This window comes from Pholcus phalangioides, unplaced genomic scaffold, assembly GCF_987345545.1.
Source record: "Pholcus phalangioides strain wild (caught in Gottingen) unplaced genomic scaffold, Ppha-v1.0 ptg000024l_1, whole genome shotgun sequence".
In the NCBI taxonomy this organism is placed as follows: Eukaryota; Metazoa; Arthropoda; class Arachnida; order Araneae; family Pholcidae; genus Pholcus; species Pholcus phalangioides.
Window position 1 is genome coordinate 13,247,784 of NW_028301616.1, and position 25,975 is coordinate 13,273,758.

The 25,975-nt window shown below is 38.9% G+C and overlaps 1 protein-coding gene across 6 annotated transcripts in view; it reads right to left on the reverse strand.

Annotated features, from left to right (window-relative positions):
• The window catches only part of Glut1 (Glucose transporter 1), a 220,070-nt gene that overhangs the window by 84,964 nt on the left and 109,131 nt on the right, over positions 1 to 25,975 (reverse strand). The window contains exon 1 of one of the 6 annotated variants that reach the window (XM_089251416.1): positions 14,759 to 14,833. The exons of the other annotated variants lie outside the window; for them this stretch is intronic. Within the exon in view, the coding sequence (XP_089107542.1) occupies positions 14,759 to 14,818 (60 nt within the window). The 5' untranslated portion in view covers positions 14,819 to 14,833. Of the gene's footprint in view, positions 1 to 14,758; positions 14,834 to 25,975 lie in introns of those variants that run through there. 6 annotated transcript variants of the gene reach the window in all.

Here is a 25,975-nt window from a genome sequence, read left to right on the forward strand (position 1 = left end):
GGAGATTTTCATTTAGACAAAAGTCTAGAGTGACAAAATTACGTAACGTCTCGTACACGAATCATATTATGACCCTAATTACGATAAATAAATATGGAATAATGGCAAAAAATGTGTAGTTATACTCGAGGTGTTTGCGTTTAAATTGACGTTATAAGCAATGTTCATTAATATTGTTCTCTATGGGAATCAACCGGAACCGCCAATTATTGACGTTATAAACCGAGGTATCGTTAATCGAGTTAAACTGTATGTGTGTGTGTGTGTGTGTGTGTTTTTATAATTATTGTACACCCGGAGTTCTTAATCCATGGGTCGAAGTTTCTTTTGATAAAAGTGTCTCCGAAGAAAGCAGACAGACCTTCAGTTTTGTGTAACATGAAAAATCCCAGCATTCTGATCTTCACCTCAAAATATGGAAGCCAGATGGTAGCACCAGGAAGAAACAAGCACAACTTTGACAACATAAACATGCCATAGGCCACACAAACACTTGGAACACACTTTCCGACATGTATCGATTCGCTCGAAATTCTGCGAAAGGAATGTTCACGAGGTGCATGTACGGTAAAGAAGTAGTAGTTCCAGCGACGTTCCAGAACCGCTATATACGGTTGCGCGGGTGGGTTTCAAATCCGATTTAAAAGTCTTTAGGGATCTGTGGTTAGCAAGAGAAAATTCCATTCAGTGCAAGTCAGACCATCTTGAATTGGATCTTGAAAAGTATGAAGTCACCTCCAGCTGAAGTCGTTTTCTCATTCAGTGTTGTACTACCTCCTCGGCGTCAACTGGATCCATTCTCCAAGCTTCAGTCCCCAACTGACACAGAAGAAACGCTTTACGAACCGGTGCTAATTTCTGATTACGCTTACACATATAGTTTGGATTCCTATTCGGTGGATTGTAACAAACCCCAACCATTAGTTTCTGATATATTTTTTTTCAAGGTCAACTCATATATAGTTTCAATATCACTTTTCTGCACGTTACACTCTCTAGCCTTCAAACATGATTTCACGTATATCAAACACTCCACCCCCTTTCCTATCAGATCTATTTCTCAAAAAGTATCGTAAACCCATCCGAATTTTTTTTCCCTCTTTACCATTTTCGTTTGAAAAATTTAATTTCTTTTAACCGTTGCACAGGTTGAACGTGATTTTTTTTTCTTAATTCACTACCAATTGTCAGATGCACGGGAAAGGGGGGTCCCAACCAGCGAACGTAGCGAGCCCCCGTATAATAAGTTATCGTTTATTGAATCACTGGAAAATGCTTTCATTGTTTTCTCATTTAATCCAAATGTGGTTCGGCTGCATCAAGTTGACACTAATAACGCGAGCCGTTATTAGTTAGACCCTGGTGTTTGGCGATAAGCTGCCAAACGTATCAGCCGGCTTTATTTACAAGAAATCGTCTCTTCTGATATTTTACGCATACAGCTCTATTCAAATTGGCTGATGATGTGCTCAAATATAGAGCGTACACAATTTTGAAACCTCTAATGAGGACGTTTTTTAAATCGAAATTTGATAAAACAAAGTGTCCCATAATAATGTCAACAGTTTATAACTTCAAAAAATATTAAAAAAATTAGCATATTTGAATGCAGATTGCGGGAAAATTATCCTTGGAATGGGTAATATTTTCTTATTTTTTTAAACAAAAAAAGTTCAAATATTTGTTCATAGATAGCACCAAACAAAAACCATTAGTTCAAATTTCTGTGGATACAAAGCGCTAGAAACCAGTCTGGTATGACCGGTGGTTAGACTTGAACCTTTTTTTAAATCATTTCTGTGCCCGAAATGTTCGTAAATCTTCAGTCTGTGATTCGTGGCTGATGTTAAACAACTTCACCAAATACAAATACAAATACAACGCCACAACAGGCAAAATGCCCAACGAGGTGGCTGATAAAAAGATGCCCATAAAAATACGGATGACATACATTTCAAAAATACAGCAAGCCAATTCAAAATGCAATTAACAAAAATTTTAAACAATATATACACATCATAAAATATTATACAATGCCCATAAAGAATACTTATGGTTGTCTTATTCTAAGTTTGGACAATTTCTCGATTTACCCCAACATCTTTATCGTATTTCTTTTTAAACGTGTAAATTGTGTTACAATTAACTACCTCCGGGGGTAAACTATTCCATTTATTGACAAGCCTATTAGAGAAAAACTCCCTGCGACACAATAGCCTTGCTTTGTCCCTCACCAATCGATACTGGTGTCTTCCCCTTGTAGAAGCAGTCGATTGGCGGTGGGACTAATAATTCATGGTCCATTCTTTCCGACCCGTTGAAAATTTTGAACACTTCGGTCATATCTCCCGACACCTGCATTCATTCAATGTAAACATATTTAGAAAATGAAGTTTCTCTTCACTCACAAGCTCCGTGCGCTAATAAGGACACGCGTAGCTGTTCTCTGCACCCCTTCAACCAAGTCTATGTCCCTCCGTAGGTATTTGGTCTCCAAAACCTTACAGCATACTCGAAGCCTGACGTTGCTGTAACATCTATAATTAGAGCATTTATAATTCTAGGTATTAGTTTCTTGCATACATCCCTCCAATTTTCCCCTTCCGAAAGAAATTTCTGGCTATGGCCCTAACACACGCTATGAGTAGGGTTTCCAGTTTCTCTTCTGTGATTAAAAACCGTTCAGAATGTCATACTACAAAGCCTCGAAAAAGCGGAAGAATGACTTTAGGAGAACGCGAAGAGACCTTTTTGAAAATGAGACCAAGCATTCTATTCGCTTTTTTGACCACCGCTAAACAATGTTCAGAAAACCTAATCCGCTCGTCAATGATAATTCCCAAATCGGTGACCCTAGTTGCATCCGGGATAGTGACACCATTCAACTCGTAAGAGAACCGTGGGTTGTTCGAACCAAAATGAGCGACCATGCACTTATCAACGCTAAACGTCATGCTCCATTCATTTGCCCATGCTGCAATCCTGTTTAAGTTGGTCTGGAGCAACTCCCTATCGCTTTGATTCCCGACTACCCCCATTAGCTTTACGTCATCTGCGAATTTGCTAGCAATCTCATCGATACCCTGATCGAGTTTATCGATATAAAGTGGAAAAGTATGGTGTCAAGGACACTTGCTTGAGGAACTCCACTTGTGCCGCCTGTCCAATCAGAGAATTCCTCGTTCACTATAACTCGTTGTGACCTATCTCTTAACCACGACTCCATCCAATTCAGCAAGTTGTCCTTAATCCCAATCTCGTGTAAACGCTTCAAGAGTTTACCATGTTGGACACGATCGAATGTCTTCTAGAAATCAAGGTAAACAACATCTAAATTTTTGCCCTTACCCAAAGCCTTCGTCACGTGATCATAGAAGCAAAGGAGGTTAGTTACACATGACTTCCCCTTCCTGAACCCATGAAACGGTAGCGCTTTATCCACCAATAGTCAACACCTCAACCAAAAGCACAGGCCCGTCATTCACGGGTGGGGGGGGGGGCGTTGCCCCCCTGGCTTTTGAAAATACACTGAAAATGTTATATATGTATATATATATACATACATTGAGTACATGTGCTTTGCCCCCCCCCCCTGGAAAAAGTTGAAATGACGGCCCTGTGTGCAAGTACCATTAACGGGAAAATTCAGAAATGAGCCGTTCATCATATACTGCATTTTATAGGACTGTCATTTGTATATTTCCAGTGATTTGCTTTCGTGCAGCACCCTCTATGAACAAAAATTTGAACTAATTTTTTGTTTCTGAAAAAAGAAAGAGATATCTTTTTTTTGTCCCCCCCCCCCACCCCTCCTCATGAGAATAATTTTTCGCAAACCGCATTCAAATGTACCAATTCCTTCAATTTTTATGAATTTTATACCATTCACAAATGAACGGGTCACCCTGTATAGCGACGTATTGCTATCTTAGAAGGAACTAGAGAAAAAGGAAGAAAAAAAATATCACACACACTGGGGTAAAAGATGGAATTCTTTGCAGTTGCACTGCATTATGAGATAATTCCATCGCAATATACATAACGTATAATAAATACAGTGTAAGTATTTACCCGAAGGATCGAAACCTCACGAGATATCAGAGATCACGATGAATCTAATTAGTAGTAGAAAGAGTATATCCGCAATGGGGGAAAAATTCCTCCAAAGATAGGAGAAAAACTAATTATCACGAGGAGAAAGATCGATAATCATCATTTCCGAAATCCGCCTCCTTTGATGATGATAAACTGAAGTTATACAGGGTGCATAGCAAACAAGGCATTTTACTGGCGAACCGTTGATCCTAGAGGTATACTTCCAATTAGAAAAAGCTTCCAATATCGTGTGGTACTCAGATATGTAATTCATGTTTCAAGGGGTTGTATAGTTATTACAATAAAAAAAAATTATTTTTATATAGTCCCCGCGTGTCCCGAAACGCAATTAGGAAGTGGTTGCCCTGTCTCTCTCCAGATGCCAACAAAAACGTTTGCATTTTGCAACTTTTTGCATTTTTAAGTGCAGTATTCACAGAGTTATTCGCGTTAGAAAAACGGAGGACATTTGGGAAAGAACAGTGTTAAATGCGAATGAAACGGTTTTTCCGCATTTAACGCTGTTCTTTCCCAAATTTCCTCTGTTTTTCGAATATTTCTGTGGGTAGTGTACTTGGAAGCATGGATTTTTTTTTTTGTTGGCATCAGGAGAGACAGGGAAACAACTGTTTTTTTTATGATAACCTGATCACCACGTATCCCCAAGAGATCTTTACGATCTGTCCATGGAAATTAGTTAGTGTGTTAGTAGAGACCCGGGATTCGAACCCAGATCTGAACAGTCAGAAGCTAGCTCCCTAACCACTGGACTGCCAGGTGGCTTTCTAATTGAAAGTTAGAGCACGGGGGACAGTATGATAATTTAGATTTTTTTTTTATTTCAATAACTATACAACCCCTTGAAACATGAATGACACATCTGAGTACTACACGTTATTTGAAAGCTTTTTCTAACTGGAAGTATACCTCTAGGATCAACGGTTCGCCAGTAAAATGCCATATCCCCTGTTTGCTTTTTTATGATATATATATATATATCTTTTTATGTATATATATATCTCGCGCTTAAGAGACCATTATAACATTTTATGCGGGATGAAACATTCCTGAAAGCGAAGAAATACGTGATGTGAGAATTTCAATCACTGAAATGTTCAATTAAAAAAAATCCAATAATAACCAAGTGCAAATTTCTTTCGATTTCAGAATTGCACTGAATAAAAAATTACTATCACACATTCTGAACGGTTTTTAATCACAGAAGAGAAACTGGAAACCCTACGCATAGCGTGTGTTAGGGCCATAGCCAGAAATTTCTTTCGGAAGGGGAAAATTGGAGGGATGTATGCAAGAAACTAATACCTAGAATTATAAATGCTATAATTATAGATGTTACAGCAACGTCAGAATAACATCAACTAGAACGTTGTTGGAGTAACGAATATTCTTAACCATAATTGGACCATAATTTGCAGAACCTTAGTGAAATTCAAAACTTTAATGCATTTCACGTGGGTGGGGTCTGAGCTGCAATAATACAAGGTGCGTTGCAAAAAGAGCTGGGAGTAAAAAAATGAAAAGAATCAAGAAATATGTAGGTACAGCAAAAAATAATTTATTCTTCTCAATCTTCCCTCGGATGATAAGTATGCAGTGGTCCTAGCGTTCAATGTACTTTTCGTTCACAGAAGACCTTTTCTTAAAGCTGTCTCAGTGAAACCTGCTGCACAACTGAAATTTCAACCCGTTCACTACGCTTTCACGCTTTCTCGATACATGTTGTCACAAAACTTTCGAAATTAAAACATTAGTTACATGCTATATTAAAACTATGCCACAACCACCTAGAATGCCCATACGGTCTGGATCTTGCATCAGGCGATTTCTGACTATTTCCGAGGAGTCACGCTCGCAATATCCTGAAACATAGAATGCATCACCTTTGGCAAGCAGAATGGAACAAGAATTAGGCAAAAGACGATTACAAGATACAACGTCGAGTGGCTTTGCGCAAGTGTGTATGGCCGCGAGCAAAAACGATCCTCTTAACCGAGCATGGCCCGTTTCCGACATTCTTGCAGCGCTTTGAACGATCATCTCACAAAACTTGTAAGTGGGGTGCTACGGGCTCGCTATGGCACAACGTCTGCCAATGTCCATATACATCAGCGTTTCATTTTGGTCAGATGTCATAAAGCCAGATGACGGCATTCAAGAGAAGAATACTAAAAAGTCCGATGAACTTCTCACGCATTCAAAATTTGATTCAATTTTTAGATCGTAACCTATATTTGCTACACGATAAGAAGGGTGGACTTCAGAAGAAGCAAGATGAATTTAAGACGAGTAAAGCTGATACCAAAGGGAGTCTACAACTTGTTGCCACGTAGGGGTTAGGGTACTAAAATCTGGAAATTCACGAAATATGACGTTAAATGGCGAATTTCTATGAGCGAAACAACAAACATTAAAACATGTAAACGTGGTGCATCAATGTCACCCATAATCAAACTAGCCAGCCGATGTAGCTTCGAGAATGATGAAATTTTTCTATTTGCTCAGGAGAATTAAGATGTAGGGTAATTATAAACAGCAATGTGCGCCTATAACGAGCTAAAACACCTGGATTCTCGAACATTGGTTGACTTAGACCAGGACTCCACGTTACGTCGAAACTTATAACATCCAACGCACGCGGACGGACAGCCACCAGTGAAACTTTGGTAATCGAGTCCAGACGGGTTTGATTATCGATCTAAGGACGCTACAATATTAATTTAGACTTCGATTCGATTCGTTTTTGATGTTGAAGGAGAAGCCGTGGAAGAATTTACAGGACACGTTGGCAAATGATTCGGGAATCACGTTCGTTTTTTTAGCCAAAATGTGATTTTCCATAAGTTTCTATGGAAAATAGTTTAATTCGTTCGAGGGACTACCCGAAATTTGAAGGTAAGTTTTTTTAAAAAGGAGTGCTGTAGAAAAGACAAAAACTGACCAAACACTAAAATGAACAGCATCAAAATGAAATAAATGAGAATTTACAAAGATAAAAGTAAAATCAAAAGATCTTCAGTATTTCAAGTACACAACCAGCACCATCTTTAGTCTATTATAGGGGTTGGTGTTGACGCAACCATTTGTGATCCCCATCTATTTGTGATTTGATCAGCTCATTTATGTGCCCGATACATACGCATGGCAAAGATGACTTCCCCAGAATGTCTAGTCTGTTCAGTTTATGCTAAGGCCAAAATTTCGCTATAAAAGTTTTAGAAAAGTTCAAAAATGCAACCAATCAGCACAATGGTTACATTCAAGCGAATGTAACCAGTAGGCTTATTGGTTGTATTTTTTCAAGTTTTGTGAAAGGTCTCTTATCGAACTTTTATAGTGTAACTCCGGCCTAAGGGTCTTGCACTTTTGAAGAACGCGTAATCTGAAAACACAGGACTTTTTTAATGCATTTTCTATCAGACTAATCGTTCATTTCACTTGAGAGAGAAATGGTTCAAAAACTTTCAGAAAGAGAGAAGTAAAGGTACTTAAAGGTACATCTGGAAAAAAAGATTACGAGGTGGAAACGAATAATCGGGCTCGAGTGACAGTAATTATGATGATGATCGACGCGAAAATTCAGCGCATATCACACGGCTGTTTTATATCAGCACACCCATATCAGTGAAAGTTTTCGTTAGCCGAGGCAGAAAAATCACGAAAAAATCACGAATGCAAATTTATTTCAGCGGTGTAGGGTTCACTGAGACAGCTTCCAGAAAAAAAACGCCTTCTCTACTCGCTTTGAAAAGTGCATTGAACGATAGGACCATTGCATACATATCATCCGAGGGAAGATAGTTTGAGAACGAATAAATCATTTTTTACCGTAAACTTATATTTCTTGATTTTACTCCAAGTTCTTATGAAACGCACCTTGTTATTCACGGGTATACGATGCCACGTCCAGTTCATTTTTGTGTACGTTCTTAGATATACGGGGCGTCTAGTAACACTAAGACCAACCCCCCTCCCACTGGTATTTTGTATTGGATCATCTGCTCACGATCATGAATGGAAAATCACTATCTCTCTGAAGCATTCTATCCCCGTACTGAATTTTCATTAAAATTCTGTCCAGTATTTTCTGAGAAATTTGAAAAAAAAAAAATGCATATCCATTATTTTTCCTAATTTTTAACAACAGAGTATTTTTTTAGAAGAAACGAACGTAGTTTTTCCGGAAAAATTCCGATTTATTTATTTATGCGAACCGAAAAAATCTTAGCACAGAACCGAAGCAAAAATGAATAAATAAACAGAAAAACCCATGCTTTTTCGGATGTAACTCGCTGGAAATGCAAATCTTTGCTTTCACAATACGAATTTCATTCTTTTTTCTTTACGTCGTAGAAAGAAAAAGTCTGCCAGAAAAGAAAAGTCTCAAAATCGGCTCCGATCCATAACAATAATAATAATCGGGAGCGAGTTGCGTCGTCGTCCTCTCACTTGAGATTTCGTATCCGAGTGCGAATTTTTTTTTTTGTTTATTTTTCCTCTTTCTTCGAGATACGATGTATGAGAGAACAAGAATTTTCCATTTCGTCCCCTCTGATGGATGCCCACGCCGAGAAGAAGCCAGAGAGAGAAAAGGTTCTCTCTCTCTTTTTTTATACTTCGTTTCTTCGAACTCTTGTGCGATGACAGCAGAAAAAGTAAAGATTTTTTTTTTTTACGTGTAAAAGGGATCTGACCAAAGGATTGGATAGAAAAAAATTCCAGTTCCCTCTTTTACCTCAAGCCCTGTACGCACGCACTCACGTGCTATATCACGCTGTTCCCAAATTGTTTCGCGGCAGATATCTCTACAAAGGTTGACCAGATGGAGGTATAAACAAACCTTACATTCCTAGATACATTATAAGGAGTTTAGCTCATCGTGATTGATCGCAGTGAGTGATGAACCTTTACGTCACTCGTATTGAAATACTTAGTGAAATTTACATTTGGCGAAGTTGAGTGGTGCTTCTTTTTCCTTTATCTTCTCAAGTGGTTGCAGGTGGCTTTTTCGATTCTTGTTTTAAATTTCAGTTTTATTTTATTAATTTAAAAAGGTCTTCTTAAGGGCCGAATTAATTTTTGAATGCAATGGAGTTTCCATCATCTTTTCTGAATAAGATCGTAGAAAAGAAGGATAAAACACTTTCACAATTCAACTAAAAAAGCGTCAAGTAAAAAGCTCCCAGCGAGTTATTTGGCAAAATTTAGTTTTGCCAAAAGCTCCGCCCCTCGTGACGTCTTGCTGTATGTCTTGTTCGTAGCAACCAATCATTGCGTGCTAATGCCTCTTGTGTTACTAAAAAATGTAAGGATTGTAATTACGCTACACCAGGGGCAGCTCGAGCTCACCTGCCACCCCTAACGGACCGTAAACGACCCTGGTCGGAAGCTAAAAGTACTTTTTAGCTCGGGGGTCTCTTGGATAAACCTTCCCCCATCCAACAAAATGCTTCTAACCATACATCCCGCTTTAAAACGAACCGATCCTTTTTTTGGTCCAGAATTATCTCATCGCTCTCGATTATGCCAGTCATTATATTTTCTTTCCCCTCTCCATCAAGATTTAAGTCTTCAATTAACAAATTATTGTCGGATTACGTGCTTTTACGTTTTTTGCAATCTGTCACTTGGGCGCGAGTCACGAAAAAGTAAGTATTTAGTAGCGGTGAAGAGCGGGTTTCATATCACTACGGGTCATTTTAAGTGCGTATGTTATTTGTATATATATATATATATATAGCTTCCAAATAGATAGTACTACACTCAAGTATAAACATTTCCGGAAATGTAGATTAGGTTTATTAAAACAATTTTACTAAATGACTAAATTTCCGTGAAATTCACGAAAAAACGTCCGCAACGCAATGTACCCGCGTTCATTGTGTTAATGTCAAATCTCAAACATCACACAACTTTATAAACACCAAAATACCTGCTCCAAGAGGTTACCTAAGCAGAAACTAAGGGGAAGGGATGAAGGGGTTCTGGCGCTTCTTAAGCCCTGGGTATTCGAATTTTTTCTTTGCCTCTATTTAACCGCTCCAGCGGGCACAAAAATGCTCATTAACCCCTTGTGATAGAGCAGTTTCCCAACCTTTTTTGTCCCATCGCCCCCCTTCTTCAGAAACTTTTTTTCTCCCATCATCCCCAACACAATCTAACCCATAGGATCCTATGTTATACCTGTAGCTTCTACACCGCCCCTGGAAGATTCCATCGTTCCCCGGGGGGCGTTAACGCCCACGTTAGGAATCACTGTGATAGAGTCTATTCCTGTTGCTGGTATTACGGCCTCAGGCCCTGTCTGTTACAAATTTTCTCAACATCTTCGTTGACAAGGTATGGCTCAAAGAGTGACAGCAGTGGTGTGTCTCTTGTGAATTTTCATTACATGTGTGCATGTGTATTCACTATTTTTTAAAATGTTTGTCCAAACGAAAGCCGCTCCTTAAAGCACGCCACCCGGGTGAGGTGCACCCCCTTACACACTTGCTTGAGCCGCCTCTGTTGTTGAATTTGTAAACATACAGTCGGCCCCGCTTAACCGGATAACAACGATTCCAGCACACAATATCCGATTGAGCGGGGAACAATTCAGTTGCCATTTTACAACGTTAGAATAGTTTGTGTATTGAAAACTGATGAAGGATCAATGTTGGTAAAGCTTATCGAATACATTAGGACGCGGTAGCCCAGGTCGATAAGATACTCGCCTAAAGTACCAAAGGATATTTAGAGGTGTCGCGAGTTCGTCCTTGTTAGAAAACTTTCCTGACACAGGGGTACAACAGAAATGGCGACATGACCGCAGAAATATTTCTACTGCAGGGAGTCCCACATCGAGTGGTTAGCGCACCAACCTCTCGATGAGTATAAAAAAAAACAAGCCTGCGTTCGGAATCGGCAATAAATTGTAGATCCCGGTCTAATTAGCCCTCGTGTGCAGAAATGGTTCGACAAAAATGATCGAATAAATTAGGCAATAATAATGGGGCATCAATAATGAAATGGAAATTATATTTAATTACGATCACAATACTTATTTCAACTTTTCATTAGGAAAATTAGCGCCCTCTATTGGTTTAAGAGAGAACAAAAATAAAATATTTAAATGTACATATTGAAGACAATTTGAATACTTGGAGGACATCATCTACTCTATTTTTTTAAATCTTAGCTTAGAGTAACACATTTTCCCATTTGACTCTAAATGTTTCATTCGATAAAAACATTGTGTGCATAGTGGTTGATGTGCATTAACAGTTGACGTATCAAATGTAATTATCGAATAAGAGGGGAAAAGTCGTTGGAATTATCATATTAAGAGGGGAACTTTAACATCGTCTTTAGGAGAAATTTTAGTGTGAGGGGAGCTTATCCGTTAACCGATTGAACGGGGTGATTTCACGCGTCAGAGCAACCGAAGAATTTATTCAGAAATCAATGTTTCTTACATAAAACTCAAGTCGAGCACCCCCCACTGGTCTGAAAAATTTCTGGCTCCCCGTTTGCAACTATACTGCGGGTCACTTAAGAGTTCTGGAACTGTGACGCGGTGATATGTAAATATGCCGGAGGCCACTTAGTGACCCACTGTGGATTCAATCTGAAACTGTGGCGCGGGTCACTAAAATGATTTTTAACCCGTTCACTCATACCCGGTCATGTATATCCCATACAGATTCTAGAAATGATACTGGAAGGGTTACAAAAGCCGCGGGTCACTGATACTTAAATATTCCGCGGGTAGGTTGAACATTGTTTAACTGTGCCGAGAATCTCCTAAGTGATCTGCAAAAATGTGCCACCTAGTTTATTTTTACAAAATTGCGTTTGAGGTCGCGGGCTACGTCAGATCACTCAGAGGGCCCCATTTGGCCGGCGCGTATTGGGGTGAACACGTCGCACAAGGGTTCTTAACCTTTTTCAGCCTCTACCCAAAATGAACAAGATCAGCTTTGCAACCCATGGGACTGTTTGTTTTTCAAAATTAGTGAAACCGTAACCCAATATACAGGTATATAAGTGCATTCATAACAAAACTGTAGGTGAAGTTTTACGACCCATCTCTTAAGCATATGCGAACCGAGTTTGGGTCGTGACGGATAGCTCAAGAATCGCTAGCTGTAAGTAGATTTGGACGACCCATCACTGAAATCTATGCGAATCAAGTTTGGGTCATGACCGATAAAAATTATTCTCGGCTGTGAGTGGATTTGAACGACAAATCCCGAAGCCCCTGCGACCCAAGTTTGGGTTGCGACCCATAGGTCAACAACCAATGTTGTAGCATGTCCCTATTCACGTTGGTAGCTGGTGGCTATGTTGCAGGTTCGCACAGCCGTTAGTTTATGAGAAGGTAGGAAAATATAAAAATTATTATGCACACACATACAATTCGGGGAATGCCGACGATTTTTGACCTCGATCCCTGAAATAATGAGGTATTTCATATTCACCGACACATCACAATTACTACTACCGAGCGCATCCGCAAAACAAACACCAGAGATGCGACAAAATTACAGAGCTTCAGAGATTCGCTGAAAACTTTCGGGACCAGAAAAGGCTTCTTCCTGCGAGTACGTACAGCATATCCAAGTATCTTTATGAAGGCCAAACTCTGTATAAATAGCCATGTTCTGTCGAATGATAATAGTGGGTCCTATAGCAGAGTCGGAATCTTTTGGTATGCGAACGGTGACACTCGGCACGTGTCAGCAAAGGAACGAGCTCAGGTTTCGGCAAGAGCCACGCCTTTCCCCTCAACAAACTCCACTTTGGCTATTTTGCATCTGCCTACCCACCAGCGGGAGGGGGTGCTGTTGTTTCGTATGCTGGCTCTGGCTCAACTTTGAATATACGTACTACAGAGGAGAAGAAAGTGGTCGTCCAGTGACCGGAATTGCAAACTAATCGTCACCTCCGCTCAGCAGGGCAGCGAAAAATCATTCCGGGTTGTCTTTTCCTCTCGACAGTTTGGTCCGTCGTGAATAAATATTCGTAATCGTGTTTTGAACTGAACAGGTAGCGAGTAAAATCGGACAGAGTATCCGAAGTTGTTTTCCGAGAAAACGAAAGCAAGGAGAGATTTCGTGAAATAATCTCGAGTGAGCGAGGAGCTTGAATGCGTTTTCGGCGGTGTACTAGACCAGTTTTTCTCAGCCTGGGGCCATATGCCCCCCCCCCCCTGTGGTCCTGGGATATGCTAGTGGGGCCACTGATGAAAATCCGATGAAAGGGAGTCACGATAAGTGGTGATAGGTGGGGGGGGGGGCCGCAGAGAGCTGTGAAGAAATAAAGCTTTCAAGTGTGTTGGAAAAAAACAGGACTACTTTCACAATCTAGTAGTGCTGCCTATAGAACCAGGGTCATATTAACCAATGGGCTCTCATGTAGGCATTACCCGGGCCTTATATTGGGACCCACATGATGACAGATCTGGTACTATGATTTTTGAATGAAAGTATGTTAATATGTATAAGCTGCTATTTCCAGTTAGGAACGGGGGGTCCCAGAACATTAATTTGCTCGGGACCAATGGTGTTGAGACAGTCATGCATAAAATCCTAATGTAGATGCGGGCCCATAGTGATGTTTCGGCGGGGGGGGGGGGGGGCGATTTATTACGTTCGTTGGATTGTCCTGTTATCTTGGGAGAAATGGAAAAAGAAAAATATTTTTCGTAATATACGCATTTCAAATCGGATGATTCTTTTTGAAACACCCCGAATTTTCAATTACAAAGTTTTCAAATGACGTGCAGTTACTTAAAATCTCAACATTTGTTTGAGGGGTCGTATACATAAAAATAAAAAAAATATTGTTTTTACAATTCCCGTGTGTTCCAGTTATTGAAATGTAAATGCGGCTCCGACAAGTCATTTGCAAAAAAAAAAAAGAAAAAAAAAAGCAATATTGAGATATTAAAAGTGTAAAAAAAACAACTATGTTTTGGCAGCTTATCACAATTTTTAGAGATTGTACACAAATGAGAGATGAACACTATTTTATTTTTTTATTCACAATAAGTAGCAATTGCATTTTTTGACAATTATCTGGACAATTATTTCGACAGTTACAGAATTTTTGCAACTTTGAATTTTATTGGCTTTTCACAATTTGTGAACTACACCCGAGTGAGGGCGACATTGACGACAAATGTTGGAAACTTTGAAGCCAAGTATCTCCGTTAATATTGCATATAAACGTACGCAATTTTTTCTGAATGATTTCTCAGAGCAGCAATTACATTTCCTCAATTGGATCCGGCGGAATTATTATTATTATGGGTCACTCACTAAAAAAAAGAGTAAATATTAATATTTTGAACGCCAATAGAGAGGCCAAGAATGAATTTAGAAATCCCGCAACCCCAGAGTCTTAGAGCGACATCATCAGGTACAGCATAGTCAAAGAGAGAGAGAAACTATTTTTTCCCCTCTATAGTCTTTCTTTCAAATCGAGCACAACTCAGGTCTATGGCCATGGGAAATTTACTACCCAGAGAGTTGTGCCGGAAGTGTTAGAATGTGTACCTAACAGTCTGAGTGCGTATCTATAGTGTTGTGTCCCTTTCTTCTCAGTGCTGCCTTCTATATTTCAGAAGTGAAGCGAGTGAAATGTAATGATTGAATATTTTTACCGTTTGTAGGCCCTTCTGCTCTCTGTGGCGAAAATTTTTAACGGGGTGATCGGCTCGCATTCACTCCTCAAAGTTGGGAACCACAGAAAACAAACTTCAGTCGACCACTACTGTGGCACCAGTGGAGTTCGAACTCGGAACCTTGCGATGCGAGTCCGTCACTATCACCACTCGACCACCACATAGGCTTTCCCTAGAGCCAGACGAAAGAAGCTACAGGAAAAAAAAAAAAGAAAGAAAAACGGATAGCTAGAAAGTGCGTGAGAGATCGAAAAGAAGCTGTTTATAGATATCGCCAGGATGCGCGATAGGCGATAAGTAGCCACCTGTTGTCATTTTTAATAGTTTTTTGGGGCTTTAGTAATTTTACTCCACCGATAATTTATGTTTTTCTGTGTTTCTGATGACGTGAATGCACTTAAACTTTTTCATAATTTTTTGAGGACGACACCTTGAGACCCTTCCTTACCTTCTAAGTGGCATCTAATAGTTAAAAAATAGCAGGATAAGAACAGCAATTGAACTATAGCGATAATACTGGTGTTATATTCTTGCGCTCAAAGATGAGTCAACCTAGAGTTTGAAGGAAATCCTAGACTGTGTGTGTGTGCGTAGTGAGGTTTGAGCTACGGGGTGTGCTCGTGTGTCTAAAGCGATTGAAATCTTCGAGGCTGAGAGTCACCCGATAACTTTCATCCGACTCCTCCATTACAGAAAAATATATAATAAGCGCGATCTCATCGCACAAAAATTCGAAAATTTATTTCGCTCCAGGACGATTCAGTGGGCCGAAAATGAAAGTGAGCGTCGCGTCCGTCCCACGAGAACATTTTATCGATATATTATACATCCCAAGAGAGAGAGATCGACTCTAAAAGAGGCCAGTCCTCATCACTGAAACATGAATCTCGTCGTCGACTCAGTCAGTCTTCTCTCTCGGTCAATCTCACTTCAAGGAGATGGGAGGAGGGGTGTTATAGATACATTATACATCACACGCATAACAGTGGTGTGGCCTAATCTCCGGTCCACTCTTTGCACCGATTCGAAAGAAAAATGTCGGCGTACCCCTCATCCATCAAATTCGGACGGACTTCGGCCGGACTCGAAGAAAGCTTTTGAAAGGAACCTTCTTCTTCTTCAATGAGATTATTTGACTCTTCGACGAAAGACTGATAACATCGTTTTACTGAATCTCAAGGGGGGTTTCGAAAGTTTACTTCAGGAAACGTCTCCTATATGTATGCAGGGTGGCATCGAAAACAGTCGGTCGAAAGGACTGGGGTGGGGGGATAAAATATGAATTTGTTTGGTAATATAGAATGCGTATTCTTAAAATACTAAGTTTTTGCGCGGTAGGGGCCGTTAATTTATCATGGTATTTCATCGCTACATTACCATTTCAACGATCACGGACTAGATATCTCGTCCAAACACAAATAAAAGAAATTCATAACAGCTCTCTCTCTCTCTCTCTCTCCGGTTTCTTTTACCTCTTTTCTCATCATCACAAAGCTACATTGTAACCGTATAACCAGAAGTTTTCCCCCCCTTCCCGCTCTTTCTATACTCATGTTTAGTGACTCTCCTCCCCATATTATGTATTTTTCTAATCATACAGGGTGTCCCGTAAGTCCCAATTCAGCCTTTATCTCATCAACGTTTGTCGTAGAGGCATGGTTTTAACTTAAAAAATGCTCCGAAAACGTGTTCAAATACTACTCTGTACCAGTTTCGAGAGTGAAAAATACAGTGTGGCATAAAATGAAGAATTTCTAAATTTTTACATGGTCCCCCCGTCCCGTCCCGTCTTCGAACTAATTAAGGAATTGTTGCCGTGTTTTTCGTGAGGCCAACAGAAAAAATTACATGTTTCTAAGTACAATATTTATCGAGATAATTTGAAGAATTCAAAAAATGGTGAAAAGTTGGAAAAGAACAGCATAAACTCTAACAGACAAGGCTTCTTTCCGTCATTTAAGCTGTCCTTTACAAACTTCTCTCCGATTTTTGAATTCGAATGTCTCAGTGGACATGAATTTGAATATCACTTAGAAACTTGGGATTTTTTTGTTGTTGACCTCAGGAGAAGCAGGACAACAACTTTCTATTTGGAAATTAGAGAACAACCGGACCGTGCAAAAATTTAAATTTTTTATTTTGTAACACTATATTTTCACTCTCGAAACCGGTACAGAGTGATTTCTGTGAACACATTGTGAATTGTGTTCACAAAATTTTCAAAATTAGAAACATACCTCTACAACGAACGGTTGATGAGATAAAGGTGAGGGATTTAAGAAAGAGAGGGTGAGGACAAAAGAGGTATCTGCTGCACTCTTCCCCCCACCCCTCCTTCTAGTTCTAATATGCGAACACGGAAACCAGGTTTTTTTTAGATTCATCGCCCATTCTTTAAATTTAGATATTCCAAATTAGTCGCCAAAAGCCTGTACGTGGAATGCTTGATTCAGATCTTGCAGATAGGAAAATCTGATGTGTTGGGAGCTGTGTGAACAGAAACGTGAAGAGGAAGGGAGGGGGAGTAAACACACAGGGAAAACCGAAGACGACCAGGCTCTTCCACCGAATAGATTTTGTCTCAGTGTCCAGAATGACGTAGTTGCGTCAGAATAAGTCCTACCCACCCCCCCCCCCCCTCCCCAGGCACTCCTTCAACATGATAAGAGACAGGAAAATCAAAAAAAGATATGGACTATATACAAATGCGCGACATGAAGCGAATAAAGTGTACAGAATAGTCAGTACGCAGAAAATTCAAGAGATACGAGTTATAAACAGAAGCAGACTTATACTGCGTAAATACAAATACAACGCCACAACAGGCAAAATGCCCAACGAGGTGGCTGAGATAAAGATGCCCATAACAAATATGGATGTCATATATTTCAAAATACAGCAACCCAATTAAAACACTGTATAGTGAACGATACCCGGCCGGAAAGCTGCTGCCAGGAAGCTACTTGCTAAGGCTGTTGTGCGGACATCTCGAGGACTTTCGCTGGCTGCACAGCGGCCAGCTGAAGTTGGTTTTTCCGTGGTTACCCAACTTCATGCTTGTCCATGAGGGCCATCATATGTTCACTACTATTAAAAAAAAAATGTATAAAAAAATTCTGATCTTGATGGTATATACGTATTTGGTACGCCATCTAAATGCACGTGGATATCCAATGCATCTGCTCGTCCCCCCCTCCCCCCCGATTTACTGGAAACTTGCCGACAAAATTCACCGAAGGAAAAATCACGCTGGGAAAATTCACCGACAACTGCTCGTCACCCGTGAGACAGTGAACGAGTGATTTAGCGAATGAAAGTGTGAGCCTCAGAATGAGTTGTTGAATAAGTTAGAGAGTGAGTGATCGACCGTAAGAGTGACCAATTGAGTGGCTCAGTAACCATATGAGCGATCGAGTAAGTAACAGTATGGACGATCGTGAGAGTGGGTGGGTGAGTTACCAAGTGAGTGACCGTATGAGTGGCTCACTCATTTTCTCATTTACCTATCCGCTCATTCACTAACTCACCCACTCAGGTCTGTATTCCCTGATAGAGTTTAAACTACAATCGGGGGTTAAAGGAGTAGAGTTCGACACTGGTTTTTAACCAAAATCCGTCTTGATCTCGAATCCTTTCACCTGAGGTTGAAGTTTGAACTCTGTCGGTGAATGAGCAAATGACGGCCCGTATTCACCAACTCCCTGACAATTGATCACTGACTCCCTCACCCTCTTTCCAAAATATATCTTCGCAACAGCCAGTTGTTAAAAAAACCTTGGTATTGAATTGTTGACGGTGAATCGTGTGCGATGAATTCCCCTCTTACGTGCCCCGACGCACCCAACACGAGAAGCTACCACAACACCCACTAAAGTCCTCCAGTCTCTCGCGATAAGAGAAAATGTCAGAATAACATAATCTTGGGGAAATTCCATTTCGAAGCATACATGCATACAAGATAATTCATCTCCCGCGATAATCATAACGGATGATGGCGAAACTGGATTGGATATATTTGCTCGTAAATTGGATTTCGTTTGAATGTGTCATTCCGGAAACAACTCGATGCATTTCGGTCAGGGATTGACGTCACTGGCAAAAGAGAGCAGCAGAGAAACCGAGGCACAGGCCTGTCGTTGCCTGGGGGGGGGGGGGCCTAAAAAAAGAAGACTATCAATACAATTTCCAAATCCGTCGCTCCTTGGGTAAACAACGCGATTTGTGAAAAATGCCCAAGACATAGGTTCAATTCTTCGCGTTGCGTCTGTCGGCGCATTGTGTGTATACACCCACGAGGTGAGCGAAGTTGGACGTGTAATGTCCGGCGTCCTGATTAATGTGTCCTCGCTTTGATAAATGACTCGCGAAAGCGACCGCGAAAACTGCCCGAGGACTGCGATCAACAACGAACCGCGCTTTCCTTCAAGCCCGAACATTGACGTCGCCTCAGCCGGATGAGGAGGAAGAAAAGGTGTTCCCTTTTTTTATTTACGGCTCGGGCCTGAAAAACTGTTTGTGGCAAAAAACCCTTCATCTTATATTCCTCGATCGTCTTTCTTTTCAGTGGCCGCCAGTCACCACTGCCGTCGAATTTGTCCGTTATTCTAGAGTTCGCTAGAAGTGACGCCAGGGGGTGAATAACATTCGATTTCATAACACCATTATTGTAGTACGAATACAGGGTGATTCAAGAAAAAGATGGAAAAAGAGGTAGTAGTACATACTAATGAAAGCAATTATCAGATGATTTGTCAGCAATTGTCATATAGTCTAACATGACAATGCTAATGACAATGTTTAAAAGGCAAACGTTAAAAGGGGTATCTGTTATCGGAGAAAAAGAACACCATGCATGCAAATGTAACCTGGGAAAGAAGAAATCGTATGCAAATCTGCGTCATAGTGCATATCACCATAGGGCAAGAAATTCAATTCAATTTGAGAGGGTCGAGTTGCATTAGAACAATGCTGTTAGAAATAGGTGCGAGTGTTTGGGTATGCGCTGCAATGAATTCTTTAAATGAGCAGTAAGTGTACGTAACGTCAAATTTAAATAGGAGTTTCTAAGCTCTGGAAAGGTGCGTGCAAATTCAGGAAGCTTTGCAAAGGCACTTGTAAGTTTTGAAAGTAAAGGGGTACGCACAGTGCATAAAAGGCGCGGACGCCAGCCCTGTGAAGTTGTTCCAGTGTGCAACCGTTCTAATAATTGTAACGCACGGGACAATGACACACTTTAGTAATACTGAAAAAGCAGACATGCATTTCATTTACGGAACTGCAAACCGAAATACCGTAGAGGAAGCACGAATGTGCGGTGAGCGTTTTCCCCACAGGCGCAATCCGAAAACATTTGCACGACTGCATGGGCAGCTGTGCAAAATGGGATACTTTCATGCTTCCCTGTCTAATGCACTGTGACGCAGACTTGCATACGGTTTCTTCTTCCCCGGGTTGCATTTGCATGCATGGTGTTATTTTTCCTCCCGATAAATTTAATCAGGAATGCCGTTTTAACGTTTGCAGAGCGGCCGTTTTGGAATGCGCTAGCGCGTTTGCGTTTCATGCTAGACCATGCATTCCTTGATGGCAATTATTTGTATTGATGTGTACTATCATCTTAAAGTTTTCCCCCATCTTTTCTGAATCACTCTGTATATTAGTTACTTAGGCTGTGCTCATAGTGAGGTGACCACGAAGTATGGGAGTACATAATAGAGACTAGCGACGAAAACAATTGCATTGTTTTGTTCTAGAATGACACATACTCGAGAAGAGAGATAAAGAAAAGACTCAGCGAGGTGCGAGATTTGAACAAACATGTTTGTCTTCATCTCGATCTGCTGATTTTGGCTATCTCCTGATTGGTCCGTTTCTCCGTTTTTTTCGCTTTCTCTTTTCTGCAGAGGGATCATTGTCACATCATCACACCTTTACATTTCAGAACCCTTCGGCCATTTTCTCTATCCTCCTCGTCTTTTTTGTTATTGGACAGAACACGTTACAAAATACAAAGAAAAACAGATGACAAAACAAAAATGCAGAAAAGATAAACAAAAATGGACATACATATACAACCACTTTGTGACCCTCAAGGGACTGCTTGTCCTTCCAGAAGGTCGAAATATAATTTACTATATTAAATTTCTATTTTTCAAAGCAACCTTCTTATCGTTCCATTATCATAAACAGTAATCATTATACACGTGTACACGCACGATAATTGAATTTTTATAACATGTCACAAAAAAATATGTCGAAAAAATTTCAAATTTTTTAAATACAGTAATTATATCCTGTTCATAGTATTACCTCACCGAAATTTGATGATTAGTTATCATGCATATTATTGAAAATATGCATATTTTTGATAAATATTTCTATATACAAATATTATGTCAATGCAAATATTCTATTGTATTAGTGTTTCAAAAACTATACTCTTCGCAAAACCAAATATATTATAATTCAATCTCTTATTAATATGATTAGCAGCTTGATATTTATTTAATATTTTTGGAGCAGTGTAACTAAAACTTTTTTGAACAGAATTTTATTTGTTTTTGGCACTTGATATTCAATACTTAATCTAGTTGATGATCTATTTTGATTCCTCATTAACCATTCTTCACTTGCTATAACAAATATCATTATTCTGTAAATATAGTTTTGTCTTATACTCTGTAAATATAGTTTTGTCTTATACTCTGTAAATATAGTTTTGTCTTATACTCTGTAAATATAGTTTTGTCTTATACTCTGTAAATTTAGTTTTGTCTTACACATAATGCGTGTCACTCAGTTTTGTTTTGGTTAGAGGGATTAGTTTTTATTGCGAATCTGATTTTATTATATATATTGTCTAATTTATTTATGTTAGCATAGTATGCACCCCCCCAAGCACAGATTCCATATGTTACGATTGAGTGTTTTTTTATCCATGCATAAAATATATCTTTAAAAAATCTTCATCTACTGTATTTTTAAGTCTATATAATACTGCTGCAAAAGTTCGAATTTTTTTAGTTATTTTTTCACAGTGCAAATTCCATTTTAGGTCATCCTGTATTATTATGCCCAGATAGTTAGTTATAGTCAAAAACTCTGTTTATTTCTTGGAAGTTACAGTGTGATATGCTTTGACTAGGGGAATGGTTATGAATTTTTATAAGTATATCATCAAAATTGTTTATGTTTCTTGTTCTTTAAGAAAATATATTTAGTTTTCTGAATATTTATCTGCAGTTTGTTTTTACTTAGCCAACTATTTATTTTGAAAAGGTCTTCTACTTTTTAAAATAAATTTTCCATTTCCTCTACATACAGTACTATATCATCGGCAAAATATATTAAGTTTCCATTTTGTTTAAGTTTGTGAAATTCGTTTATGTATGAGGAATTTGTACAGGTCCTAGAACTGATCCCTGAGGTACACCCTTTTTTACTTCCAAAAATGTACTAATTTTTTCATTTATTTTAACTGCTTGTTGTCTATATTAATAATATGTTTTAAACCATTTCAATAGATTGCTACGTATGCCAGCTGAGTAAAGTTTCTTAGGATATTTAGGTCAACGGTAATCAAAATATCTTTTTAGATCTACGAATACGGTTATTGAATATTTGTTTTGGTTATATCCATTGTTTAACCGATTACATAAGTCAATTATAGCTATTTCTGTATTTTTTTTCCTTTTGAAATTACATTGATTAGATGCAAAAGCATTTTGGTGATTTAAAAAATTTAGCAGTTATTTTTCTTTATACATTTTTCCATAACCTTTGAAAAAACAGGTAGAATATCGGTCTGTAATTAATCATAAATCGGTCTGTAATTAATTAAATCAGTGGTATCTCCTTTTTTATAAATGGGATGTACCACGGAATATTTGAGTTCGGGATCAAAAAGTCCATTTGATATTGCTGAACTTATGAGATTTTTTACTACATCTAAATGATATGTTGAAAAAAGTTTAATCATTTTAGGGGTAATTTTATCATATTCACTTGATTTGTTTTCTTTTATTTCTTTGATTACATCCTTTATTATTTCATCATTGGTTTCAAAATAAAACATGGAATTACTTGCGTTATTATTACTTGTTTGTTTGTTGTGCGAAAATAATGTTAATTTTTTTCTACATCCTCCAAATTTCTGTTAATGAAATCGACATTGAATCTTTCGGCCATATCTGAAGCATATTGGAATTCTGGTAACATGTTATTCTTTACATTGTTGTTGAAAACGGTTTCATTGATACATTTCTATTGCAGTCTTATTTTTTTCATATGTGTTAAAGTTGCTCTTAATATATTTCAACTTTGTGGTTTCTATGAGATTTTTAATTCTCTGTCGTATTTCTTGTATTCTATTTCAAAGAATATAATATTTGGATATTTTTTGTACAACTTTTCTTTGTAGTTTATTCTGTCTATAATTTCCTTGGTAATCCATATTTTCTTGGATTTTTTTCTTCTTCATTTTTTTAAACTGTTTTAGACGATAAGTTTAATGTTATCACATCCATGAATCGTTGGTATTTATTGTGAGCAGTACTCTCTTCAATGATAGCTTTAAATTCAAATTTGAAATGAATTTTTCAAATTTTTCATAGTTTATTATCGTTATTTGTTCTGTTGATTTTTATATTCTTTTCCAAAAAATTAATGTAACCTATTACTGGGTAATGGTGAGTGACTTTGGTTTTATAAACAGTGAATTCTTGTGTAGTTGTTTGTTTGGTTCTATAGAAAGCATGGTCAATACATGTTTTAGTTCCATTTCCCTCTCTAGTTATGTTTTCGTGTAATGGATGAAATCCGTTTAACGCCATTATATCAAGATATTTTGATGTTTCAATGTCTTCTCCATAAAGATTACTATTTATATCACCCACTTATTTTAATGTATTACTTTTCGAATTTAACATGTAAAACTCCAATTCATCATTAAATTGTGATAGTATAATAATGTGATCTGTAGATTTGTAATATTTCTAGTTCACAATCAGGGAGAAATATGCAGTTCTTTTGCTGTTTGTAATTTATAGTGTTTTTTGTGTGTTGTTCTAATTGACTTGTTTATATACATAATAACTCCTCCAGATCTATTACAGGTTCTACAATTTGCGTAACTGCAATAGTCATTTATATTATCTGAAATAAAATAATTGATAATTCATCTGTTTCTATCCATATTTCATTTAGGCAAATAATATCTATTGATACACTCAAAGGCTAAAAAAGCTGTAAAATTATCAAAATTCGCTCTTAGGCTTTGTATGTTAAGTATGGGCATTTTGCCTGTTGTGGCGTTGTATTTGTATTTGTATTAAAAATGATGTTTGCACATTTTACTATGTGCAGACATCTCTTCCTCCACCCCTATGCATTTATTTCTTGGAGGGGATTCCTAGTCACAATTCTTGTAACACTCTTACCTCTTCGCTCCACTATGAACGCAGCCTTACATTTCATTGTAGTTATCTTGCTGTTCCAAATTAAGCAACTATTTTAACGGGATTCCGAAATCCGCACATGCCTTCCACGAATTTTCAAAATTTGGTCATTTCCTCCGACCTGAAAAGAATTGTGTCTATTTTTCCGACAAATTGAAATTTCCGAACCGTTTTATTGAGCTTCAGAAATCTGCACGTTAATTTTCCCGAGCTTTTAAAATCTGTACGTGCTTTTCTTAAGCTTTGAAAATCTGAAGGTGCCTTTTCAAAGCTTTTAAAACCTGTTTACGTGCCTATTAAGCTTCTATAATTTGCAGATGTGTTTCTTAGGCTTCCAAAATCTGCACGTCTCTCCCAAAGTTTCCAATACTCGTACCCTTTCCTTTCAAAATCTACACGTGGCTTTGCAAAGCTTCCTAAATTTGCACGCACCTTTCTCAAGCTTACAAACTCCTATTTAAATTTGATGTTACTTACACTAACTGCTCATTTAAAGAATTCATTGCAGCATAAGCAAACACTCGCACCTATTTCTAATCAGCATTGTTCTAATGCACACAACTCGACCCTCTCAAATTGAATTGAATTTCTTGCCCTATGGTGATGGAATGGAGCGGGGCAGTTCAGCTTCATCCATGGTTAACGTTTCATACACGGCCGAATCTTGAACTGTCTCTCATAGTTTCAGTTCTTTGTAAAAAAAAAAACAACCTGTATTGCTGGTAAAACAACCGTATCGTCGATTCAAACGATCAGCCTCTCAAACCCCAGCAGGAAGATCGTCGCCAACAAAACGTTTCACAGAGATGATGATCGTCGTCCAATGAACGATCAGTGGATTTATACATCGAAGAACGATTTAATTTCTTTTGCTTTTCGAGACGAGCCGCCTCGCCGATCAATTTTTTACCGGCGGCAAATCCCTGTTTCTTTGTTTCGCGGAATCGTCGACGATCGGTTGTCGTTTCGTGGAAATCGATCTCGGTTTCGAGGGAAAGCTGATGAAATCGGTCGAATCCGACCGATCTCCACTCCTCTCCTTCACACTCCCAATTCCTACTATTTACGTTTCGAACGCTCAATAAAAATAACTGAGCACAAGAGGATGAGATTTCGTTTACGATTCGGTTAATTCCACGTAAATCGATCCACAATCGAATCTCTCTCTCTACACCCCGTTCGTTTTCATCGTAAACGTAACGTACACCTACGAACCATTATATAATGACAATCGGCCTTACACCGATCAGCAGGCCTGAAGAGGAAAAAAATGGCCGATATGGCACGTGTGCTGAATATTCGTCGCCCAAACGCAATTCACCGGTCACTGACGCGGAATTCACCGACCAAGTTACACAGTGATTGAGTGGATGCGCAGGATGAGTGGGTAAAGCAGCAAGTGAGTGATTGATTAATTGAGTCAGGGAGTTGACAGGTGAGCGAGGGCGGCAGAAAATCAACTGCCCTGGGCGGCAATTCTAGGTGGGAACAAAGAACACCGTGTTATAAAATTATCGAATTTTAAAATTGCGGGGCGGCAAAAATCTTAGTTTCGGACTTGGCTGTAGGTATGCTGCTCTGTGGTAAGACGTTTTAACTGGGAGATCGGCTCGCATTTTCGCCTTGAAGTTGAGAACCGAAGAACTTCAGGCGGACACAACTGTGCCGCTGTTTAAGTTTGAACCTGGTTCCCCGCGATGCGAGTCCGTTACTATGACCACACGACCGCACAGCGGCGGGG